Raw genomic sequence first — 21778 nt, 5'->3', positions numbered from 1 at the left:
AAAAAAAAATCTGACCAACCCTAAATTTTTTAATGATATAGAGAATAAAAGGAGAAATAAAATAATTAATTAGGAGGCAGACAGTCCAAAGAATTTCATGTCCAAGGAGTTTCAGTTCCTCACTAAGCTTCAACAACCTGATCCTTTATATAAAATGCATTTACTTTAACATACTCTAATGAATTACGTAAAATATTTTTTAGTTGTTTAACAGTGAGGAAAAATATATTCATTGTTATGATCAACAGACTTTTCTTCAATATTTTAATCTAGCGGACTGTTTTCATAACATTTTCAGAACCATGATTAAAAATCTTACCAATCCCAACTTTTGAAGGCAGTTCTTAGGCACATCTGAAGTCAGATATAGCCTATCATGTAGTTTGTTTATAATCTTGTCCTTTTCCACTGGCCTGTGTAAATATTGTAAATATGGGTCAAGTATTTTCATTAGACAATTTCACAGTTAAGAAGATTGGTGTCTTAAAACAACTGCAGTAGGTATTGGTATTTCCCATTTAGCTCTTTAAATAGCCTACTCTTGAATAAGTAAAATGACCATGATGAAAAAGCGCAGTGATTGAGAGTTGAGTTTTGACACGTGCAAGCTGTCTGTCAGTCCGCTTGCGTGGAGCTCTTTAAATTGTCAGGCAGTGCGCGCGCGTGTGCGCCTGTGTCAGTGCTGAAGAGGCAGCAGTGGCGCATCTCACATATCCGCCGCTGGAATATAACTGATGCTTTAGGATGTGAACGGGTCTCGGCCTCGTCACCGGCCACAGCTTATGTTTTCCCATGACAAACAGATGCGAGGAGAGAGCGAGCGCGCGCGAGAGTGAACGGTAGCTACAGGGGAGCAGAGAGATCATCAGTATTATTATGAGAAAAGAGGACAGGGTTGACGGAGCCGTATTTGTTTTGCTTGCGGAGATGAGGCGGGGGGTAGCGAGTCGCTACAAAATCGTTGGGCTCCGGCCAAGCATTGCTCTGTTTTAGCAGATATATAGCGCCGCGCTTGCGTTTTCATCATCAACTGACTCGTTTGATCGTCACGGTTTGCATCGCAGAAAAATAATGCAGCTGTCTCGAGGACATCTGTGAGATTTGGGGACTGCTGTTGCCGCTGCCATGACAGACGCAGGCTTTACCGAGCAGGCGGTGTGAGAGAAGCACGGCCCCAGCTGCAGCAGCACGGCCGATGTGGGCTGCGTTTACCGGGGGAGATTAAATCTGTAAATACTGTTCGAGTTATTCCTCTTTAATCGTGTGCTTTCTCAGGGAAAATGTCCTCTCGGTCTGCTTTACCGTCTGCGAACGACCGGAGCACAGATCATGTAAGTATCATCGTAATTTCAAATGAATTAGCCTATTATTGTTGCAATATATCATCTCAGTGCCACTCATATCCTACAACGCCCTGTATTTAACGTCAGGTGCACCGTCATTTTTGCAGCCTGATACATTCATTGCCCGATATCGTTCATGGGAGGATGGAGAGGCAGGATACAGTGGCCCATGTACGCGTAGCAGGTTCTTTGGCAAAATGGGCCGCATCCTTGAATGTGCAAAGCAGCAAAAGAGTCGCTGCGAAACGCGCAGGCAGCAGAGCTCAGGCCATCCGCATAGTGTACACATCAGCGCATCATCTGCGCACTAGCACCATGCGCTCTCAGCGCGCTCAGCTCCCAGAGAGCGGTTTTGCTTCATTGGCAGAATTTGCGGGTGAAAAGCAAGAAAACGCTATGTCTCTGCAGATTAGGAAATTAATATAACAATGCCGGGGCACCAGAATCAAGTAGGGAGGGTGGAGGGAGGTTTTAGCATTAGCTGTGATTTGTCGTTCGCGTACAGTAGGCTACCGCGCTCCATAAACAGACGCACTGGCTGGTGTAGTGGCCTACCAGTCCTGCGCCAACAAATTACACTGTGGTTAATGAACTGACCTAGACTTGTGTTTGCTAATGTATTATTATTATTATTTTATTATTATTATGTATTTAGTGTTGCTTAATTAGTAAACCAAATCTAAAACAACTGCTGTTCATTTAATGGTTGTAACTGCGTATAAAAAACACCGATTTGATGTTAACACTCAGTAAATATATATTTACTCACTGTAAATTTTAAAGCAAGCAACCAAAGGTAAATGTTTCATGTAATTCATTTGTGTTCAGGTTCTTGATGTCTTAATTAGGAACTGATAATGCAGCTTTGCATTTGAACTTTGCCTGCAAATATATAAAATTATTAATTCCTTTCTCTTTTTATATATAGACTTTTTACATGTTTTTGAAAGAAGTCCCTTATACTTACCAATGCTGTTTATTTAATCAAAATTAAACAGTACCAAAATACAGTAAAACAGTAATGTTGTTACAGCTTAAATGAATTGTTTTTTTTAAGTGTTTGCAAAGCTTTCATTTGTTTTGCAACCCCTTCAGAGTCTTCAGTGTCACGATCCTTCAGAAATTATTGTAATATGCTGATATGCTCAAGAAACATTTCCTATATCAATGTTGTCTTTAAATTTAAAAATTCCTTCAGATACCATTGTTCTTTAGAACGACTGCCAAAACAATCAGGATTCTGGGATATCACAGAAAAGGATGCATCTATGCCATCAAAAACCAACTGAAGGCATCTTAGTATGTAACACAAATATATGCTTGTACCTTGTTGAGCCAGAACTGGACTAAGATTATTTAACACCCACCTGTGCTCTCTCCTGGCTGGATTTTTCTCAAGAGACACTTTTCATAAGAGCTATGATAATTATCTATGATATTTTCTTTCTTTCATTACAATTTTAAAAAAAAAATAAGAATGAGAGCTAGTGCACAGTATGTGCTATTTGGCGTGTTTTGTAAATAGTGTGTGAGGTAGAGGCATCGTAAGTAATTTATTCAATCCCTGAGCTGTAATCCTGTGGTCAACAGTGCAGATGGGGACCTGGGCATGTTTTGATTTCTGTGTGAGCTCCTTCCTATCCCCTCTTAAGGGGACAGTTGGAGCCGTTCAGGAGACTTTACCAGATGTTAGCCTGAGTGTTCAGGGCTCAGTCAGGTTTAAATGTGCTAATCTAAATAGAAAGTTTAGTTTCAGCGGCGACAGACTAAAACCCCCATGGCAAAGTAAGTTAATCCTGTATTATAGGGCAGAATTACTCACACACCAATGCTGACCTCAGTTTTCCATCACACTCTCATTACATTAACAATTTAAATGATAATTCATATGATATATTTTTTTTATTTATGATAAGCAAGCTGAAACATCTTAATTTCCCCTTACATTTATGTATTTCTTCATAATTTTAGACACTTAAATGCACATGCCATTGGTGAAGTGTTAATTAAACTTTTCCCGGTTGTCAAAATTGTGATGCATCATTAGTGAACATTGTTCTTTTTAGAATTATTGCTTACAATATAGTTTAATCAATCAATCAATCATTCAATAAATTCTAATTGAGAGATGCTACAACAGTGTGGCTCATCTACATACATGTAGACTGATTTTTGTGTGTAAAGTAAGAGCTTAAACAGTAAATGAGGATTTAATTCTGAAATCTGGTGCAGTCGGTCAGTGCTGAAGCATTAGTCTTTTTCACCACAGTTTCCTACTTGAAACTCTCCCATTTAGTTTCTTTCTTAGCCCTCCTAACTCTTCTATTCTACAATTCAATTTTTTGTTTCTACATGCAATTTCTGTAATATGAGATAATCAATGAGATAGTCCTTTGGACTAGCTAAAGTCACAGGCAGGGTTTTCTTCCTTCTGTTTGCTTCAGCATCAACATGTATTCTCCAGTTTAGTCTGATACATTTTTTCCCCCAAATTGAACTTAATTAATCTTAATAAATGTTCTCTGTGTCTGTCTCTGTCCAGCATGCGTCTCTGGTGGTGAGTCGTCCAGAGAAAGGGACGAATGTGTCAACTCGTTCACTGGGTGCGAGATGTCGTAACTCCATGGCCTCTTGCTCAGATGAGCTGCCACACATCGGAAACTACCGGCTCCTTAAAACCATCGGCAAGGGCAACTTTGCTAAAGTCAAACTAGCCCGCCATATCCTCACAGGCAAAGAGGTGAGAGAGAAAGACTGTGAGATAGAGCGTTTACATAGGTAAAACCAGAAGCATGTGATAAAATGTTGGTACAGGAGCTGCTGTATTGTGTCTCATTCCCATCAGAGCACTTGTGAGCTGTAATCCTTTGGGTGGTATATTTTTAAAGTGGTCCAACTTAAGTGTGAAAATTTCCACACCCACGTTTACTTTTTATAAACCAAAGCTGATATAGTGTGATTTTAGATTAACTTCTTAGTGGGCAGGAGAGAGCTTTAATAATCTTAATCACAATAAATTGTGATGTTTAGGTATAATGTTAACATATTTAAAGTCCTAGAATTTTTTTTAATTATGTTTAAATACCATGACAGAGAGTTTAAATACTCTTGGACCAATAATAATGAACTTATGTGTGGTAGTCTGGAGCCACGTCTACACTTTTGGGAGTGACGACTGCATTTAAATGCAGATGGAAACCCCGTAAATTATGGTTGTGTGTGTATACAGAATACAATCGTCACTCCCAGATTCATGATGGTTGACATAACCACAACATCATTGTGGCTATAAATAGGTAACATGGATGCTAAAAGTTTTGTGCCATCTATTTTTGACCAAAGTACAGATTCTAATAAAATACCCATCAACAGAGTGTTTTGTTTATGCTCTTTAAGCTGCTACTAACAGCATGTGCGCTGATTGAACTGTACAGTGTGAGTTGCCTTTAGACCACATGGCTGGTGGGAGCAGCTACGGTGGAGAGAGACAGACTGGCATGTGAATTTGCGAATGAGTCAAGACACATGGCTCTGTCTCTGACTAGCACCACACGAGAAGAAACGAGACATAGATGCACTTTTAATTACATCACTGCATTAACAGTTTGGTTCTATGCACACTACACATGAATAAATTTGGTTAAATTTTTAATCTGTTGAATGTGGTTGTCACTCCTGTAAACAAACAAAACTCTGAAACAAGGAGTACTTTTAAAATCCTGACACAGATTTATTTTCATATACTGTATTATTATGATATTTTTTTGTGTGTATTCTAATAATGGGGTCAAATACACTACTGTTCAGAAGTGTGGGTTCTTTTTGAAGGGAAGTAATATTTTTATTCAAAAAGGATGCATTAAATTAATCAAACATGACATTAAAGATATTTATAATAGGAATAAAAAAATCTATTTCAAATAAATGATGTTCTTTTGAAATTTCTATTTCTAAAAATGTGTCACTTTTTTCTCAAAACATATTTTGCAGCACAGCTGTTTTCAACATTGATAATAAATTTTTCATCTTTGATAATAAGACATGTTTTTGAGCACCAAACTAACATATTAGAATAATTACTGAAGTAATTATTAAAAAATGCTGCTTAAAATTCTTATTTGCCATCACAGCAATTATTATTTTAAATTGTAATAATTTTTATATTAAGTTTTTACAGTATTTTTGATTAAAAAAAATATATTTTTGAACAGTAGTGTATTCTCATTTATTGTAACCAATAATTGTTTTATCTGGTTGCCCTGTCTAGCAAGCTTATTTTGATAAAAGCATCTGCTAATGAATTTCAGATGATACTATATCAGGTTTGATCACAAACAATCAAGAGCTTTTGTGTGCGTGAGAGAAAATTTATGTTTGGAGCTTCAATCACTAATTGTGCATTCTATATTTAGGTTGCAATAAAGATTATTGATAAGACTCAGATGAACCCAACCAGCCTACAAAAGGTAAGACTAGTTTTCAAGACATTTTTTCTTTATTTAGACAACTGTCACAATGCTATGCAATGAAAAAAAAAAATCGATATTGTAGATAAACTACGGTGCCCGGGAGGGGCCATCTTCGGTTTACTTAGTTTTGTCATGGCCACGACATATTAAGTCGTTGGAACGTGATAATATGTCGTGGCCATGAGATATTAATTACTGGGAACGTGATATTATGTCGTGGCCACGAGATCATTTTGTCGAGGTAACGGCATCCTTATATCGTGGCCTTAAGATGCTATGTTGAGGGAATGACATATTTTTCTCGTGGCCACGAGTTTAATGCGTAAACAAACCTACGTGAACCATAGCAACCCTCAACATAAGAAGTCGCGGCCACGAGAAATGGATGTTGTTCCCTCAACATAGCATCTCGACAAAATGATCTCGTGGCCACGACATAATATCACATTCCCAAGAGTTAATATAACGTTCCCACTAATTAATATCTCATGGCCACCACAGTGTCCAGAAAATATTGACTGAGTCTGAAGTGAACATTGTGTATATTTTACACACACACACACACACACACACACACACACACACACACACACACACACACACACACACACACACACATATCAGTATGATGATTTAAAAGTTTGTGAGGTTTTTGGAAGTGTTGCAGTAATATGTGTGTGATGTTAGTGTTTAGTGTCGCTGTTCAGTTTGCGCTCTCTCCTGTACACCAGTGACTCATCTGTCTCATAATAGATTATCACCGGCCTTCATTCCTCCCACTGAAGCCCACCACTCAAACACGGCACAGAGTTTGAACATACATCAAGATTTTTATTGATTATTGACAAAGCTATGCTTGATATGCTTCTGACTTTGAACACACTTGTGAAATCAGTGGTTTTCACTCATCTGGATGGATCTTACATCAAATCTTAGCACTCACAACTATGTCACCACTCAACACTGGCCCTTTTGTGTGCAAAATTTGAAATATAGTAACATAACCATTGGATATAAGTGAAATATACAATGTTTTTTTATAGGGGACATTGCTGTGTGAGTAATTTAATTTCTTCCTAAACATCTACTGTATTTAAATGCATTGTTTAGTTAACTAGTTTTTAAATCTGGCCATAGGCAGTCTTGTTTTAAAATGTATAATTTGTTTGTGTGCTTAGTGTGTGTGTTGGAGAGGAGAGGTCGACAGCTGCGGTTCTCCACAGGCCCAGAATGCCCCACTGTGATTCAATCCCGGCTCTGTAACACACACAGTTAACTGTACACAAACCGTAAACCAGCCTTATTTAACATAAGTCACGTATGGGTTCTTGATCACTCATATGCCTGATGTGAGCTGTTATAGTAATGCTGGACTCACTGTTCTGTGGCGCATTTGTCAGTTGTCAAGAGTAAGTGTTTGTCTTATCTCTCTTTTTTGTGTTGCACATAGAGAAATGCAGAGTTGTGTCCCATGTAATGTTTGCTAGATGATAGCTCCTATGCTTTACTATATAGGTGATATATATATATATTTTTTTTTTTTAAACAATAATACGTATATTTACATGTGATATGGCTCAAAGCTTTACTTTCTGTGGCTGTGTCGCAATATGTCTTCTCTGATGGTTCTGATGGATTTTCATTTGGTCTTCTGATTTGCATGTTATAGCAGTTTATCCAAACATTTCTGAGCTCTTATGTCAACAACATAATTTTAAACGTTTATTCTACTGAAAGTCACAATGAATACCTAAAAGAAAACAATTAAGGCAGGGACTTTGTCCTATATGTTTGTTTTTCAATGAATGGAGGCAGATCTGATTGCAAGCTCTCAGTTGTAAGAAGTTGGTGGTGTTTAAGAAGTCCAACATACGTCACCAGAGAGAAGTCTATCGTATCACCTTTAGATCAAGTTATGAAATTTTGATTGTAAATTACAAGGTTAAAAAAAAAAACATATGCTTGGATGAATCATGTACAATAAGGTCAATAACATGATTTAAAAATTTTATAGGGAAGATTTCCATTTCATGCTGACTTTAAAATGAAATTAGCAGTTTTTCAATGAGCAAAATATTGGGCTTAGTCATTATGAGAGGTTGAGGCAATGTGATAAAAAAAAGAGAAATGTAATGTGATTGGATTATGAATCGACAAGCCTCAATAACCCACGCGGGTGAGGAAAACAGCTGCTCATATATTCTTGTGTTATGATTGACAGGATTTGCTGTACAAGCTCCCGGCAAACGTTTGATGAGACATCTGTATTGACTAGAAGACATTGAGTTGACGTAATCTTTATGTTTTCAACATTGTGTGTGTCCCTTCATGTGTAATTGTATATGTATCATCTGATAATGTGAATTAAAGGAATGAGGGGTGTATTAAAGACATTTCTTCTGAACACACGTCTGTGAGATGTATTATGGGACAGATGCAGGTGCAAGACTCCATCATGGGTTTTCCGACAGGGATTGTATATTGGGTACTTTGTACAGATGGAGAGAGCACAAAATACATATATTGTGTCTGGATATTGCTCTCCTACATGAAGGCTTAATGTTGACAATTATTGATGTTGATGAAGGGTATCAATATATTCTGGGAATAATTTAAATGATATGTATCACTTTACCTTCTTTTTCTTTATTTCTCTCTTCTTTTGTAGCTGTTTAGAGAGGTGCGGATCATGAAGACTCTCCATCACCCCAACATTGGTAAGATGCACTAAAATGCAATAAATGCATGCTTGCTTTTGTAATAATCACATTACAAAATAATTATCTAATTCTGTTTAAATGTAAGCTTGCCAAAAGTATTAAATTCCAGCTACTCATATATATTACAGTCCAACTCTTTGAGGTTATAGAAACAGAGAAGACACTTTATCTCGTGATGGAATATGCAAGTGGAGGTGAGCTCTGATGTACTGAACATACTGGAGTATGTAATATGACTTTGTTTAATACTAGTGTGGCCTTGGAAGTGATGTGTGTGTGTGTGTGTGTGTGTTCACAATACGGTGTATATTTGTGTAATGTGTGTCTCTCCAGAGCTGCAACATAATGCAAAAAGACTTGATGCTCAACATAATATTTCTAGGTACATCTGTGATATTTGGGATATTATTCATGTGTGATTTGGTTTTCCAGGTGAGGTGTTTGATTACCTGGTTTCTCATGGGAGAATGAAAGAACTAGAGGCTAGAGCCAAATTCAGACAGGTGAGATATTTACTTTATCACTAACTTAGCACATAGTGCAGGATTAAAGATCAAGTTATTGCAGCACATTAAGCCTCTGGTTTACAGTTTCAGCGTTCATGTGTTTGAACTAGGTTGTGTTATTTTTTGTTTCAGATTGTGTCAGCCGTTCATTACTGTCATCAGAAGAATATAGTTCACAGAGATCTGAAGGTATGAGCTAGAATTTGCAAAAAATACATAGATAAAAATATCCAAATATACTTAACACAATATATTTTCACTTGAGAAGCAAAACTGCATAAGGAAATGTACAGATTTTTCAAACCCCATTAAACCTTACTATCTTATGCAGTTTTAATACTTAACTAGATTAATCTTGTTTTAAATATACAAAACTGCTAAATATATGAACACACACACACGTTAGGTTTCTGTGAATTGTGGGGACTTTCCAAGACTCCTGTTACTTTTATACTGACCAAACGTTATATATATAGTGATTGTATAGTGCTATATATATATATATATATATATATATATATATATATATATATATATATATTGTACTGTACAATCACTAATCACTATACTATAAAAGTTTGTAGTATGTGTTTGTATCACTTTCTGTCATGCTTTTTTTCTCCTTGTTTTTCCACTCCTTCACACAGTTCTGTACAGCCTAATTATTTCTCTCTATTTCTGTCTTTATAGGCAGAGAATTTACTATTGGATGCAGATGCTAACATAAAGATAGCAGACTTTGGTTTTAGTAACGAGTTTACGTTGGGGAATAAGTTGGACACCTTCTGCGGTTCCCCACCTTACGCAGCTCCAGAGTTGTTTCAAGGAAAAAAGTATGACGGGCCAGAGGTGGACATCTGGAGCCTGGGGGTCATCCTGTACACGCTGGTCAGCGGGTCACTTCCTTTTGATGGACAGAACCTCAAGGTAGAGTTGTTTCTCTCCCGCTATGATCCATTCCAGCCTCTTTACACACAACGTACTGGAGTCTGGGAAAGAATCAATACAGTAGCTTATTGCAATATTCTCTGATTGTGATATTGAGTTGATAAACTGATACCAGTTACTTTGGTATTTACAACAAAATACAAGTCAAGACAGTTTCATTTATATAGCGCTTTATACAGTACAGATTGTGTCAAAGCAGCTTTACCTGAAAATAATGTTTCAATGATGCAAACAAAATTCAGGTCTGCTGTAAAACAGCTCTAAAGAGAGGACAATAGTAAATAGTTCATTTTTCAGCTAAAATCAATTCATTGTTTATTTAGTTTAATAGCTGTGTGAATCAATTATGGAATGAGTTCAATTAATCTATAAAGCTGCTCTGTAGAAAAAAAAGTGATTTCATCATCCAGATCAGTTCAGTTTTTGGTAACACTTTAGAATACTGTTCCATCATTAATGAATAACTACACAAGAACACATGAGTAACGCAATATTAGCACTCTAGTAACTATTAGTATCTAACAAGAAATTATGAATTCTGATTATTGAATTAGTAAGTAATAGTGCTTAGTCGAATGTGATAGTTTACTATTAGATAATCTGTAGCTACTATTTTTTCATACCTCCCTAAGAACTACTAAGAACTACTGTACTGTATACAGGTTCATAATTAATATGAATGATACATAATGTATAATTCATTCTAAAGTAAAGGTCATGGTAACCCACTAGTAATGACTCAAGTATTACTAAATTCTTCAGAAGGAATTACTAATTATTTGGATCAGTATTCTAAAGTGAAGATCATGATAACTCCCTAGTAACGACTGAAATCATTGTTAGCTTTTGAGAGTTTTGTACAGTATTGGATAGTAATTATTCAGGTGTTACTACATCCTTCTAAAGCAATTATTATTTTTTTGGATCAGTATTCTAAAGTGAAGATCGTGATAACTCCCTAGTAATTACTGAAGTGATTGTAAACTTTTAAGGTTTTTGTAAGGTCCTGGTTAGTAATTCATTTTGCTAGATTTGGTAACACTTAAATCATTACTAGTGCGTTACCATGATCTTCACTTTATAATCTGATCCAAATAATTAGTAGTTTCTTCAGAAGGATGTAGTAACACTTGAGTAATTACTATCCAAAACCTTACATATATCTCAAAAGCTTAAAATGACGTCAGTCAATATTAGGGAGTTATGATGCTTTTCACTTTAGAATACTATCCAAGTAGTTAGTAGTTCCTTTCTAATTATTGAGTCATTACTAGTGGGTTACCGTGATCTTCATTTTAGAATTAATTATACATTATGCATAATTCACAGTAATTATGAACCTGTATACAGTAGTTCTTAGTAGTTCTCCAGGATATATAAAACAATTGTAGTTATTGATTAGCTAATAGTGAACTACCAGTTTCAACTGAGCGCTATTATTTACTAAATCAATAATCATAGTTTCTTGTTAGGTAATAGTAGTTACTACAATGTTAATAGTGCATTAGTGACTTGTTCCTGTGTAGTTATTCATTAACGACGGAACAGTATTCTAAAGTGTTACCCAGTTTTCTTCCAATAGTGTCTGTACAATCAAGTTCTATCTGTCTGTCTTTCAGTATCTATCTATCTATCTATCTATCTATCTATCTATCTATCTATCTATCTATCTATCTATCTATCTATCTATCTATCTATCTATCTATCTATCTATCTATCTATCTATCTATCTATCTAATCTTTCTTTATTTCTTTCAGCTTTTCTATTTAAATTATTTTTTTATGAAATTTATTCATTCGCTGGCAAAACTGAATTTCAGCAGTCATTACTCCAGTCTTCAGTGTTTCATAATCCTTCAGAAATTGTTCTAATATGCTGATTTGGTGCTAAAGAAACATTTCTTATTAATATTAATGTTGAAAACGGCTGTTTTGTGGAAAATGTGATACTTCTTTCAAGATTCTTTTATGAATAAAAATGTGCAAACAAACTGCATTTTATTTTTGTAACAATGTAAAAATCTTGAAGTTTGATGCACCCCTGCTAAATATTGAAAATAATAATGTTTTAACAAATAAAATCTTACTGACCCCAAACTTTTAAACAGTAGTGTACATTGAGGGAAATTAATTTAGAATAGTGTACCTTTTTTTTTTACATTACATTGAATGTTTCTTAACGTTGGACCTAAAAAATTCTTTAAACTCTCATTTCTTAATTACTGTCTAAACACCACACTGATATCTGTTTGACACACAGTTTGCTTGTGCATGTGTGTTTTCCAGGAGCTGCGTGAGCGAGTGTTGAGGGGGAAGTACCGTGTGCCCTTCTACATGTCCACAGACTGTGAGGGGATTCTGCGCAGGTTTCTTGTGCTCAATCCCAGCAAACGTTGCACTCTAGAGGTGCATACTTGCAGATACATAGATACACTCTGCCATACCAAATCATGTACCAGATATATTATATTATGCCACTGTGCTGCGTTATAGTTCTGTAAAGCTTCTGTGCTGTAGAATGCATATAGCATGCATTTGCTGGAAACTGCTAAAACTATTGCTTGTGTATTAATCAAGTTATGAAGTCAGTGCAGTTAAATGACTGAGCTGGGAAGTTTCTGTGTAATCAGGATGCTGGTATTTCCTTCACAGCAAGTGATGAAGGATAAGTGGATGAATGCAGGGCATGAGGGCGATGAGCTAAAACCCCACATTGAGCCAGTGGAGGACTACAGTGATGCTAATCGAATTGGTGAGCATGTAGACCAGTAGGAAACTAGTTGTGTTTTACTATGTATTTTGCTAATATTTTAATTGTACTGTCGTGTCCAAATTATCCTTAGAGGGAAAAGATTGGTTGTGTTTGTAAATATTCCTCATGTTCTCTAATTTCTTTGTCTTTCCAGAGATTATGGTCGGAATGGGTTTTAGTCCAGAAGAGATTAAAGACTCTTTGCTCAATCAGAAATACAATGAAGTCACGGCTACATATCTATTGTTGGGCCTGAAGACTGAGGTAATACATTGCGCGTACACACACACACACACACACACACTGTGCTACTACCAATTTTCTACTTGAAAATACTACTTGTACCTAGATTCTTAGAGTTTACTTTGTACTTATATTCTCTATTGGCATCTGGTCATAGGATGGTGCTGAGTCACGAGTTAGTGGCAGTATGACTTTGCCGCGGGCGCGTCCGAGTCCAATTACCAACGGAACCAACAAACACTCCTCTTCTTCATCATCTTCCTCATCCTCACACAGCAAGACTCAGCGCAGCGCCTCTACCTACCACCGCCAGCGACGGCACAGTGACTTCTGTATGAGACACTTCAGCTTAAACTTGCTTCCAATTGTGAATGATTATAATAATTATTGGTTTCTTCTGCAGGTGGTCCCAGCATGCCTGTGATGCACCCTAAGCGTAGCCCGACCAGTGGCGGAGACCGTGAGCTGCGTGAGAGCCGCATGCCGCCAAGGAAGGCCAGCTGTAGCGTAATGGGCAGTCGGACCCTACCACCATCTAGTCCAATGGTCAGCACCGCCAACAACCCCAATAAGGCTGAGATACCTGATCGACGCAAGGAGATGACCGCCACCACTGTGAGAGACGTTTCTCTGCCTAGATAATTTTTTCAGTTTTTTATATATATTTTTTAATTAATTAAAAAAGTATACTTTTATTATTCATCTATATAATTTTCTATTTATCAAATATTCCAGAAAAAAGTATTACACACAATTCCAAATACTGCAAATAAATTTTCTATAAAACAAATTTGTCTTTTTTAAAATCCTACATCTGTTAATTTTGATTGTTTTTACAGTTGGACCCCACTGTATATGCATTTTTGTTTTTTCACTTTAAAAACTGTCGCAACAGAGAGGGAAATACCATTTTTAATTTTATTATGTTTCCGTCTTTGTTGCCACAGTTTTGAAAGTGCCTTTTTCTGTTCTAAAGAAGGGGACATCCCAATACTTTTGTCCATATAGTGTATGTACAAGTCATTGGTGCTCTAAAATTCCAAATTCCAAACCAGAATTCCCTAGAATATTATTATATGCTTAAACATTAAGATTTGTACTCATGGAAATGACTAAAGTAGTCAAACCTGTTCATTAGAAGGGGGTGTCCCAATACTTATGGCAATATAGTGTATATTTACATTGACATTTTACATTTACATTTAGTCATTTATCAGACCCTTTTATCCAAAGCGACTTACAATTGGGGAATACAAGAAGCGATTCATCTTGAAGAGGCAATCAGACAGAGGAAGTGCTCGTAACACCAAGTCTCAGTCATTGTTCAAATAAGTACAAGCTAGCAAGGGAAGGAGAGAAGGATAGAGGGAATTTTTTAATTTATTTTTTATTGAGTTTAGGATGAAGTCAAGTAGTGCCGAAAGTGGATGAGTTTTCAGTTGTTGCTTGAAGATTGACAGGGATCCAGCATTCCGTATAGGGGTGGGAAGATTATTCCACCAACCAGGAATGGTGAACGAGAATGTTCTGGAGAGTGATTTTGAGCCATAAAGTGTCAGTAGCTCCATTCACATCCAGAGATGAGAAATGGGTAGGCGAGGGAAGAGAGGAGGATACTACAGAGGAAAGAAGGGAGGGGGAAAGGGAGCGTAGGTTACGTCTGAAAGTAACCGGTAAGTGAGATGGTGGCACCAGGGTAGCAAAATGTAAAGTAAATGTATAGTAATGAAGAAATGGTCAGAGATATGTAGTGGTTGTACCAGAATGTTATCTGTAGTATATATACATACACTAAATTTTTGGGGGGTTAATGAAATGTTGTGTCCCATCTTTGTTGTAGAATAATATCCCAGGAAGTACTATGACCCGCAGAAACACGTACGTATGTACAGATCGTTCCAGCACTGACCGACACTCGTTGCTGCAGAACGGCAAAGACAACAGGTGACAAACGCATACATTCACAAACACAGACACGCTCTGTCACTGTGCTGCATATCCCAGTGCACTGTCTGCCTCTCATTCATTGAGTCTGTTTCTGTCTCTTCTCAGCTCCCTGTCTCACCGCCTCCCTCCCACCTCTCCCTCCACTCTCAGTATTGTCGGAGCGGGAGCATCCTCCTCCTCTTCCTCAGGTGAGCGCTGTAGGCTGACACGTGGATCTACCATCCGGAGCACCTTCCATGGGGGTCAGCTCCGTGACCGTGTCCCGCCCACCTATGGACCTCCGCCCACGTCGCCCACCCTCAGCCATGATGCTGGAGCCCTGCCGTCGAATGTCCGCAGCCGGGCCACTTCTAACCTATTCAGCAAACTCACCTCCAAACTTACACGCAGGTAAGAGGAGAGACTCTCATCATATAAGTAAAAACATCCACTGATGATGCATTGCTATGCAACAAACAAAAAAAACTGAAAACCATGTAAAGCATTAAACTTGTCTTTCGCTGATCCAGAGAAAAATTATTCTAAAGCTCCTTTTTTTTTTTCAAGAAGTCGGCAGTTTATTGCTCAATATCAGGCATTTGTGCTGCTAGATCTAGCATTGTATAATGATCATATCATATGAACAAGATGAAGAATTCATGGAGGAAAGAAACCCTGTTATGCTCAATATGGCAGCATTAAAGTTGAGTAGAGTTGATAGAGACATCAAATGCTCAATAAAACAAAAGTAAGAACAGAAGCCTTTCCATAAGGTGCAGTCCCATTTACCATTGTTTAATGAAGTCATGTCATAACCAGCTCAATGAAGATATTTGCCTGATAGGCGTCCGACAGCAAAGTCATTTTCTTATGCAGATTTTGTATTATAAGTTGTGTGAACTTTCCAATAGGGTCTGGCTGCAGACTTGCACTTGCACTCTCAGACTTGCACTCTCAAACACTTGCGCTTCTGTGAGTGACGTCACTTGCAGTCTTTTATTTTTTATTTTGTTCTTTTGATTATTTTTTTTGTTTGAATCTCTCAACATTTTATAACAGTAGCCAGGTGGTGAAGACAAGAAAAAAGAAACTAAATTACGTCACTTGCAATTGCCGCTTGCACTTTCCGCTACCTGCGACGTAAACTCTTAACGAGAAACTTTGCGTTCATATTCTGCAGTTCTGTAGCCACGGATTTGCAGGCCTTGCCTTTTTCTCCTACAAATGACTTGCAGGACCCTGTTCATTATTGTACTAAATTAGTTTTAATCGTTTAACCACCACAGCATCTTGTCTCCATTGGCAGCGCACACGATTCGTGTCGAATGCAAGTGACGTCGCAGGTAGCGGAAAGTGCAAGGGCGATTGCAAGTGACGTTGTAATTTAGTTTCTTTTTTTTGTCTTCACCACCTGGCTACTGTTATAAAATGTTGAGAGATTCAAATAAAAAAATAATCAATAAATAGAACAAAATAATGGCTAATGGCTCGTCTCCACCGAGCGGTACGGGTCAGTATAATACAGTACGGTACAGTTCAGGACCGAACACCCTGATCCAGCTTGCGCTTCCACCTCCAATAGTACTCTTACTTGATTGGCGTGGTGTATGCCGGAAAGTAGCGATCGACGTCAAACGCATGCTAAAAAGTCATCGCTGTACTATGGTAAAGTTAAAAATAAATATATAAAGTTAAACATAACTTTGTGCTCAGCCAAAACCATATGACCAGGAACAAATAATAGATTAATGAGACCATGAATGACTGTTAAATATACCCAATACGAATTATATCTCATGTTTAATCACTACAGAGACATCAGAGCCGGTGGCAAATGTCTTAAGGACTAAGGCTGCTCTGGTGGATACATGAGCACTGAGTGCCCGGTGATCGCCTGGAGCTCCGAAATCGACAGCAAATTTTCCAAATAGGCGCTATCTTTATAAATAAACCGCAGATTTCAGTTTTAAACAACTCAATTTTCACTTGAAAAACTCTTAAAACTACATTTCATGACAGAATAACAGTAATATTTTGAAAATTACACGGGTTTTTGGGCAATGACGTTTCAACAGTCCATAAGAACAGACAAGAACGCATATTGAGAAATGGCTATTGTCTGTGTGAAAATATAAAATTATAAAATACACAGTTATATTTTTTTTTTGAGTGTTTGTACATAAGCCCAACACTCATGGACAGCAGAGCGGAACGAGTGAAGGAGAAGTTTTATCCCCTTGTATCACGCAAAAGTGACTATTCTAGTCAACCAATCAACGTTCTGCAGTGCGATTAGCTCCACCCTTTTGGTACCCTTTGCTGTGCAAGGTACCCCAATGGAAGGGTACCAAAAAAGTGGTACGGTACGGTTTGCTATTTTGGTACCATTCACAAATGAACATAATTGTGTACCGTACCGTACTGAACCGTACCGCTCGGTAGAAACGAGCCATTAGGCAGCGGTTTGCATTTAGGTGAATCTTAAATGGTTAAATTTGTAAATATGCTTTTGACAGACACATTCTTGCAACAAATAAATACGTAGACTTGATGATTTATGTCATGCATTACTGCATCAAAAAATGTGATTCCTTTAAAAAAAAAAAAGTGCTGCCTGTGCAATAATACGCGGGGTCCCACTTGGGAATTCTTTCAGCTTAAAAGTTGCTTTTACTATCACGCTTCACAGATTCATCTTTCCTTGGCTTATTGCCTTTCTTTTTTTAAACTTTCCTAGCATACAAATGTGTACCTTTTTTAGTCTTTCCCTCTTTGCTGTTATTTCTCTCAATTACATTTCTCTCACTATCACTCAATCCTTCTTTGACTTTCTGCATCTCTTCTTTCTCTTGCTCTCCTCATTGTGTCTCTCTCTCTCCTAGGGTCAATCTTGACCCCTCTAAACGCCAGGGCTCTAATAAATCAGTGTCGGGTTGTACTCTTCCACAGGGATCCAAAACAGTTAGTAAGTTCCCCTGTCTGCCTCGGTTTGCCTGTCTGTTGCCGCTGCACGTCTGTCTCTGCACATAGCATGCCTGTCTGCATGCAGTCTCCTTTACAGAACGTGTGTCTAGTAAACAGGATGTGAGGTTGAGGAAAGTCTGGTTGATGGTGTATAGACGTTTTGTCTCTTATCGTTTTGCATGCATCCAGGAACACACAATTTCTGTTTATTCTATATGGTCCATTACACATCGTTCAGGTCAACATCGGTGAGCCATTTATATTGACCTGATAGCAGTTGGACAGGCATGAGAGATCCAGATATGTATGTTTGTATTTTTTGTCGGTTATGGTGGAGTTGAGTTGCATGGAGCAGACACTGTTAGGGTAATGCAGACTATCTGAAAATGTGTGTTTCTTTGCAGGGTCACAAATGAATCTGAGGGAGTCAGCAGATCTTCGGTCACAGGGTGAGTCCGCTTAGGAATCTTTTAACATTATGGTGCTTTTAAAACTGGTTTGGGCCAAGCAACTGAACTAAATGCCAAGTGTACATCTGGAGATCATGTTATGACATTTTGATTAAACATTACAGGGCGATTTATTTTAAAAAATGAAACACATGAATGAAGTGTTCACAATAAGATCTGTAACATGCATTTACAAAATTGATAGGATGAACTTGTTTTTATTGACAACTTTAAGAACGGACTTTGTCAACAGATTACAATGGTTGAAGAATATTAAATTGAGCAGTGCATTGTTAAACTTCAGTATGAGTACAACTGATAACAACACAGAAAAGATGCATTCTTTTTCTACATCCTCTAACTTTATTTTTTTGTAGTCTTTTTTCATTTCTTTCAAAGTTTTAATTAGCATAATGTTTTACATTAAATTTTTCCAAAAGCATCAATGCACACACAAAGTGAAGGAAACAAATATCTGCCTATTTTACATAAAAATAAAAGAAATAAGTAGTAATAATAAACAATAGTAACAAAAATAATATGATATTTGTTTATAAAAAAAAATTGAATAAAATCAGTATTTGCTTTCTGAATATGTGAATCTCAAAAACAATTTTTTTTATCTCTCTCTCAGTGCTGGTGTTTCTCTTCATATTCTGTTTATTTCTCTTTCCCAGTGGCCATTTATCTGGGAATCAAAAAGCGCCCGAGCCCTGGAGCGGGGGAGGGGGGTGGGATGTAAGGGGTCGTCTCTCCCGTCCCCCCCGGGCCCCTGCAGATGTGGTACTGGCCTTGCGTGAGGCGGCAAGGGGATGCGGCTGCCAGGTCCGGCACGCTGGCCCGTTTCTGCTGTGCTGCAGTCATGGGGCGGCAGGTTCAAAAGTCACTTTCCAAGCTGAGGTGTGCCAACTGAGTGTGGGTCCCACAGAGGCAAACGGAGTACGCTACACGCGCCTGTGGGGGGCCCCCCTCGCCTTCAGGCACCTCGCATCGCAGATCTCTAAAGAGGTGGAGCTCTGAGGGGACGGGGAGGAGACTTGACTCAGAGACGTCCCCTCACTATATCCGTCATTATAGCGAACTGACGTTGACCCACCCACTTATATGTAATAGACTTAAACCACATCTGATCCCTCCTCCAGTCAACACTCAACACACACCAAAACTAAACACACGAACACATAAACAAACACAATCACCTTAAAAGCACGGGACACTCAACCCTGACAATAAGGAAACCTAAAGTACAAAAACAAGCACACCCCTTCCATGCACAGCATAAACCTGAGCGCTTCTTAACATGGATACACACACACTCTGAAAAGCCTCATTCACCGGATCTGGATTGAATCCAGTTTAGTATTTTTATTCTCATTCTAGTCTTGAAATTCTTACTTAAATAATTGATGTCATTCTTTTTTTTTAACCACTTTTGTATGTTTTCAACCAGTCTTGACATTTTAAACGGGTCATCATTTTTATGTTTTTGTGATTTAATGTGTCTTACATTTCTTAATACTGAGTCATTGACAATGTAGGACTGTAGCTGCCAATGAACTATATGCACAAATGTGAAGTTGGCAAACTTATCCTAACTTCATCATAGCTCACGGTGCCCAACCAAATCTACATCGCGGGCGACTGCAAATTTGATCAGGCTGCAAGCCAACCATCCACACTTTGTTTTTGAGATTGTCCAAGCTAAATTTTGTTCCCTAGGAAATCTGTTTTTCTGATGTATAGTGCCAGTTTACTTACTTCCTACCAATTTTAATTTAGAAGAGACATTTAATGCCAAATCACTTTCCCTGACCCTTCGCGAACAGGCTCTGTGATTGGTTCGTTCTAGATATTAATCCTTTATTTCAACTCCTATTCAGTGATCCTTTGCAAATAGAGTCACCTCTCCCTTTACCTATCAGAGTGGAGTTGAGGTTACCGCAAAAGTGATTTTACAGAGAGAGATTGTTTTAGTGTTCAGTGTTGTTAAAGACACGTTTCCTGCATTGTAGATATCGGAATAATTTGGGGAAAAAAAGACCTATTGGATATTGGATATTATTTAATTGTCAAACAAAAAAAATATTTAAATTTGATTTCAAATTTAAAAATTGATTATTTCCACCTCCAGTATTAAAAATGAGCAGATCAGTAAATATCAAATACAGAAATGGTATTAGCATTGCAAAGTATGTTGTGGCTTGGTAACTGCCAACATTATGCCATAGAGTCACATTCAATAGCACGTGTATGTTATTGTATGTTTACTTAAAAATCACTAGATATCTCAAATGCAGGATGTTATCATGCAGGAGTACAGGAAGAAGTTCAGTGCTCTTATTGCTTGAATATATTTTAGGGGTAAAATGCACCAACAGGGTTCTGAAAAGAGTTGTTTTTTGATTCAAAGTCAGTTGCACTTGCAATCTTGTGATAAAATAGTATTATGTACTGTATTACTGTTTCCATTGCAAAGTCTTAACTATGCTGAGTAACATAAATAGAGACACAGTTTAAGATTGGACCACAGACATAATGTCATGGACAGGCCATGTTTTTGCTGTAGCTCATGATGGTTTTTAGCCATATGTGAGTTTGTCTCTTTAACAGATGTGGAAGCATGTTATTATAGACTTAACAGGGATTTCATATGCTGGTTTGACACCTGAATAAAAGGAATACGCTGCTTAAGATTATTTTTCATGAGTAGAAATAGGTTTGTTTGGAGCTTTTCTGTACTTTTTTCCAAATAATACTCTTGGCTTGCTTTTTGACCAAACCAGTTCTGGTCATTTGTTGTATAACAAATCCTAACTTTGCAATAGTTGTCAATTTGGCAAGCATAAAATAAACAGCAATTCACAAGCGAGTGGATCAAAATGTAACTGTGAGTGGTGATAATTGTGCAATAGCAGTAGATGTTACTGTCAGGTTTAGAAGTTGTTTCTATCTTAATGTAAAGCCATGCTTTGGCCCTGTTGGTGCTGCCAGCTTGTAGACAGTGAGATACTGAGCAGATACATGGATTCAAGTAATGAGGTTTTATTTTCAGTCAGGAAGGTGTATAGGACACTTCTTTCTTGTTCAGTTTGAATAAACAGGTTGGTTTAATAGGGTTGGTCTGTTAAGTTTTGATTGGGGAGTCATTGTGCTATCATGTGTGAAATATATAGTAGATACTAAAGGATTATATTCCACTTTCTCTATGTTTGTGATGGCATCTCCCTCCGTTCATGAGAGGGTGTCGAATTATCGTACAGAAAATGAGCTTGGTTCTTGATTTTGATTGTCTGGAGCAAGTAGGTCAAATACTTTGAGATGCTTGAAAGTTTACTTGTGATGACTGACTCCACAAGAATCGCTATGACACGTCACCTTTGACCTTTAGCCACATAGTGAGCCCCCAGACCACAAGTCTGCCATCTCTTTATCCATCCACTTTTTTGTTGTCTCGTTCA

The 21778-nt window shown here is 37.6% G+C and overlaps 1 protein-coding gene across 2 annotated transcripts; it reads left to right on the top strand.

Annotated features, from left to right (window-relative positions):
• The first annotated feature begins 667 nt into the window (after positions 1 to 667).
• Positions 668 to 21429, top strand: LOC306869812 (MAP/microtubule affinity-regulating kinase 4-like). 2 transcript variants are annotated; one of them, XM_079416730.1, is made up of 18 exons: positions 668 to 1331; positions 3886 to 4083; positions 5756 to 5809; positions 8481 to 8529; positions 8661 to 8726; positions 8965 to 9035; positions 9171 to 9227; positions 9729 to 9965; positions 12273 to 12392; positions 12639 to 12738; positions 12893 to 13002; positions 13139 to 13313; positions 13385 to 13596; positions 14822 to 14925; positions 15034 to 15318; positions 17790 to 17872; positions 18276 to 18320; positions 18998 to 19481. In XM_079416730.1, exons 1-18 carry the CDS (start codon positions 1281 to 1283, stop codon positions 19060 to 19062), a joined length of 2082 nt encoding a protein of 693 aa, XP_079272856.1. In that variant the 5' UTR covers positions 668 to 1280; the 3' UTR covers positions 19063 to 19481. The 2 variants fall into 2 exon arrangements, with proteins under 2 accessions (XP_079272856.1, XP_079272855.1); XM_079416729.1 differs by lacking the exon at positions 17790 to 17872 and having other exon boundaries at positions 674 to 1331; positions 18998 to 21429.
• The last annotated feature ends 349 nt before the right edge of the window (positions 21430 to 21778 follow it).

The sequence above is a fragment of the Barbus barbus genome, assembly GCF_936440315.1.
Source record: "Barbus barbus genome assembly, chromosome: 5".
NCBI classification, from domain to species: Eukaryota; Metazoa; Chordata; class Actinopteri; order Cypriniformes; family Cyprinidae; genus Barbus; species Barbus barbus.
This window is presented reverse-complemented; position numbering and strand designations above follow the sequence as displayed.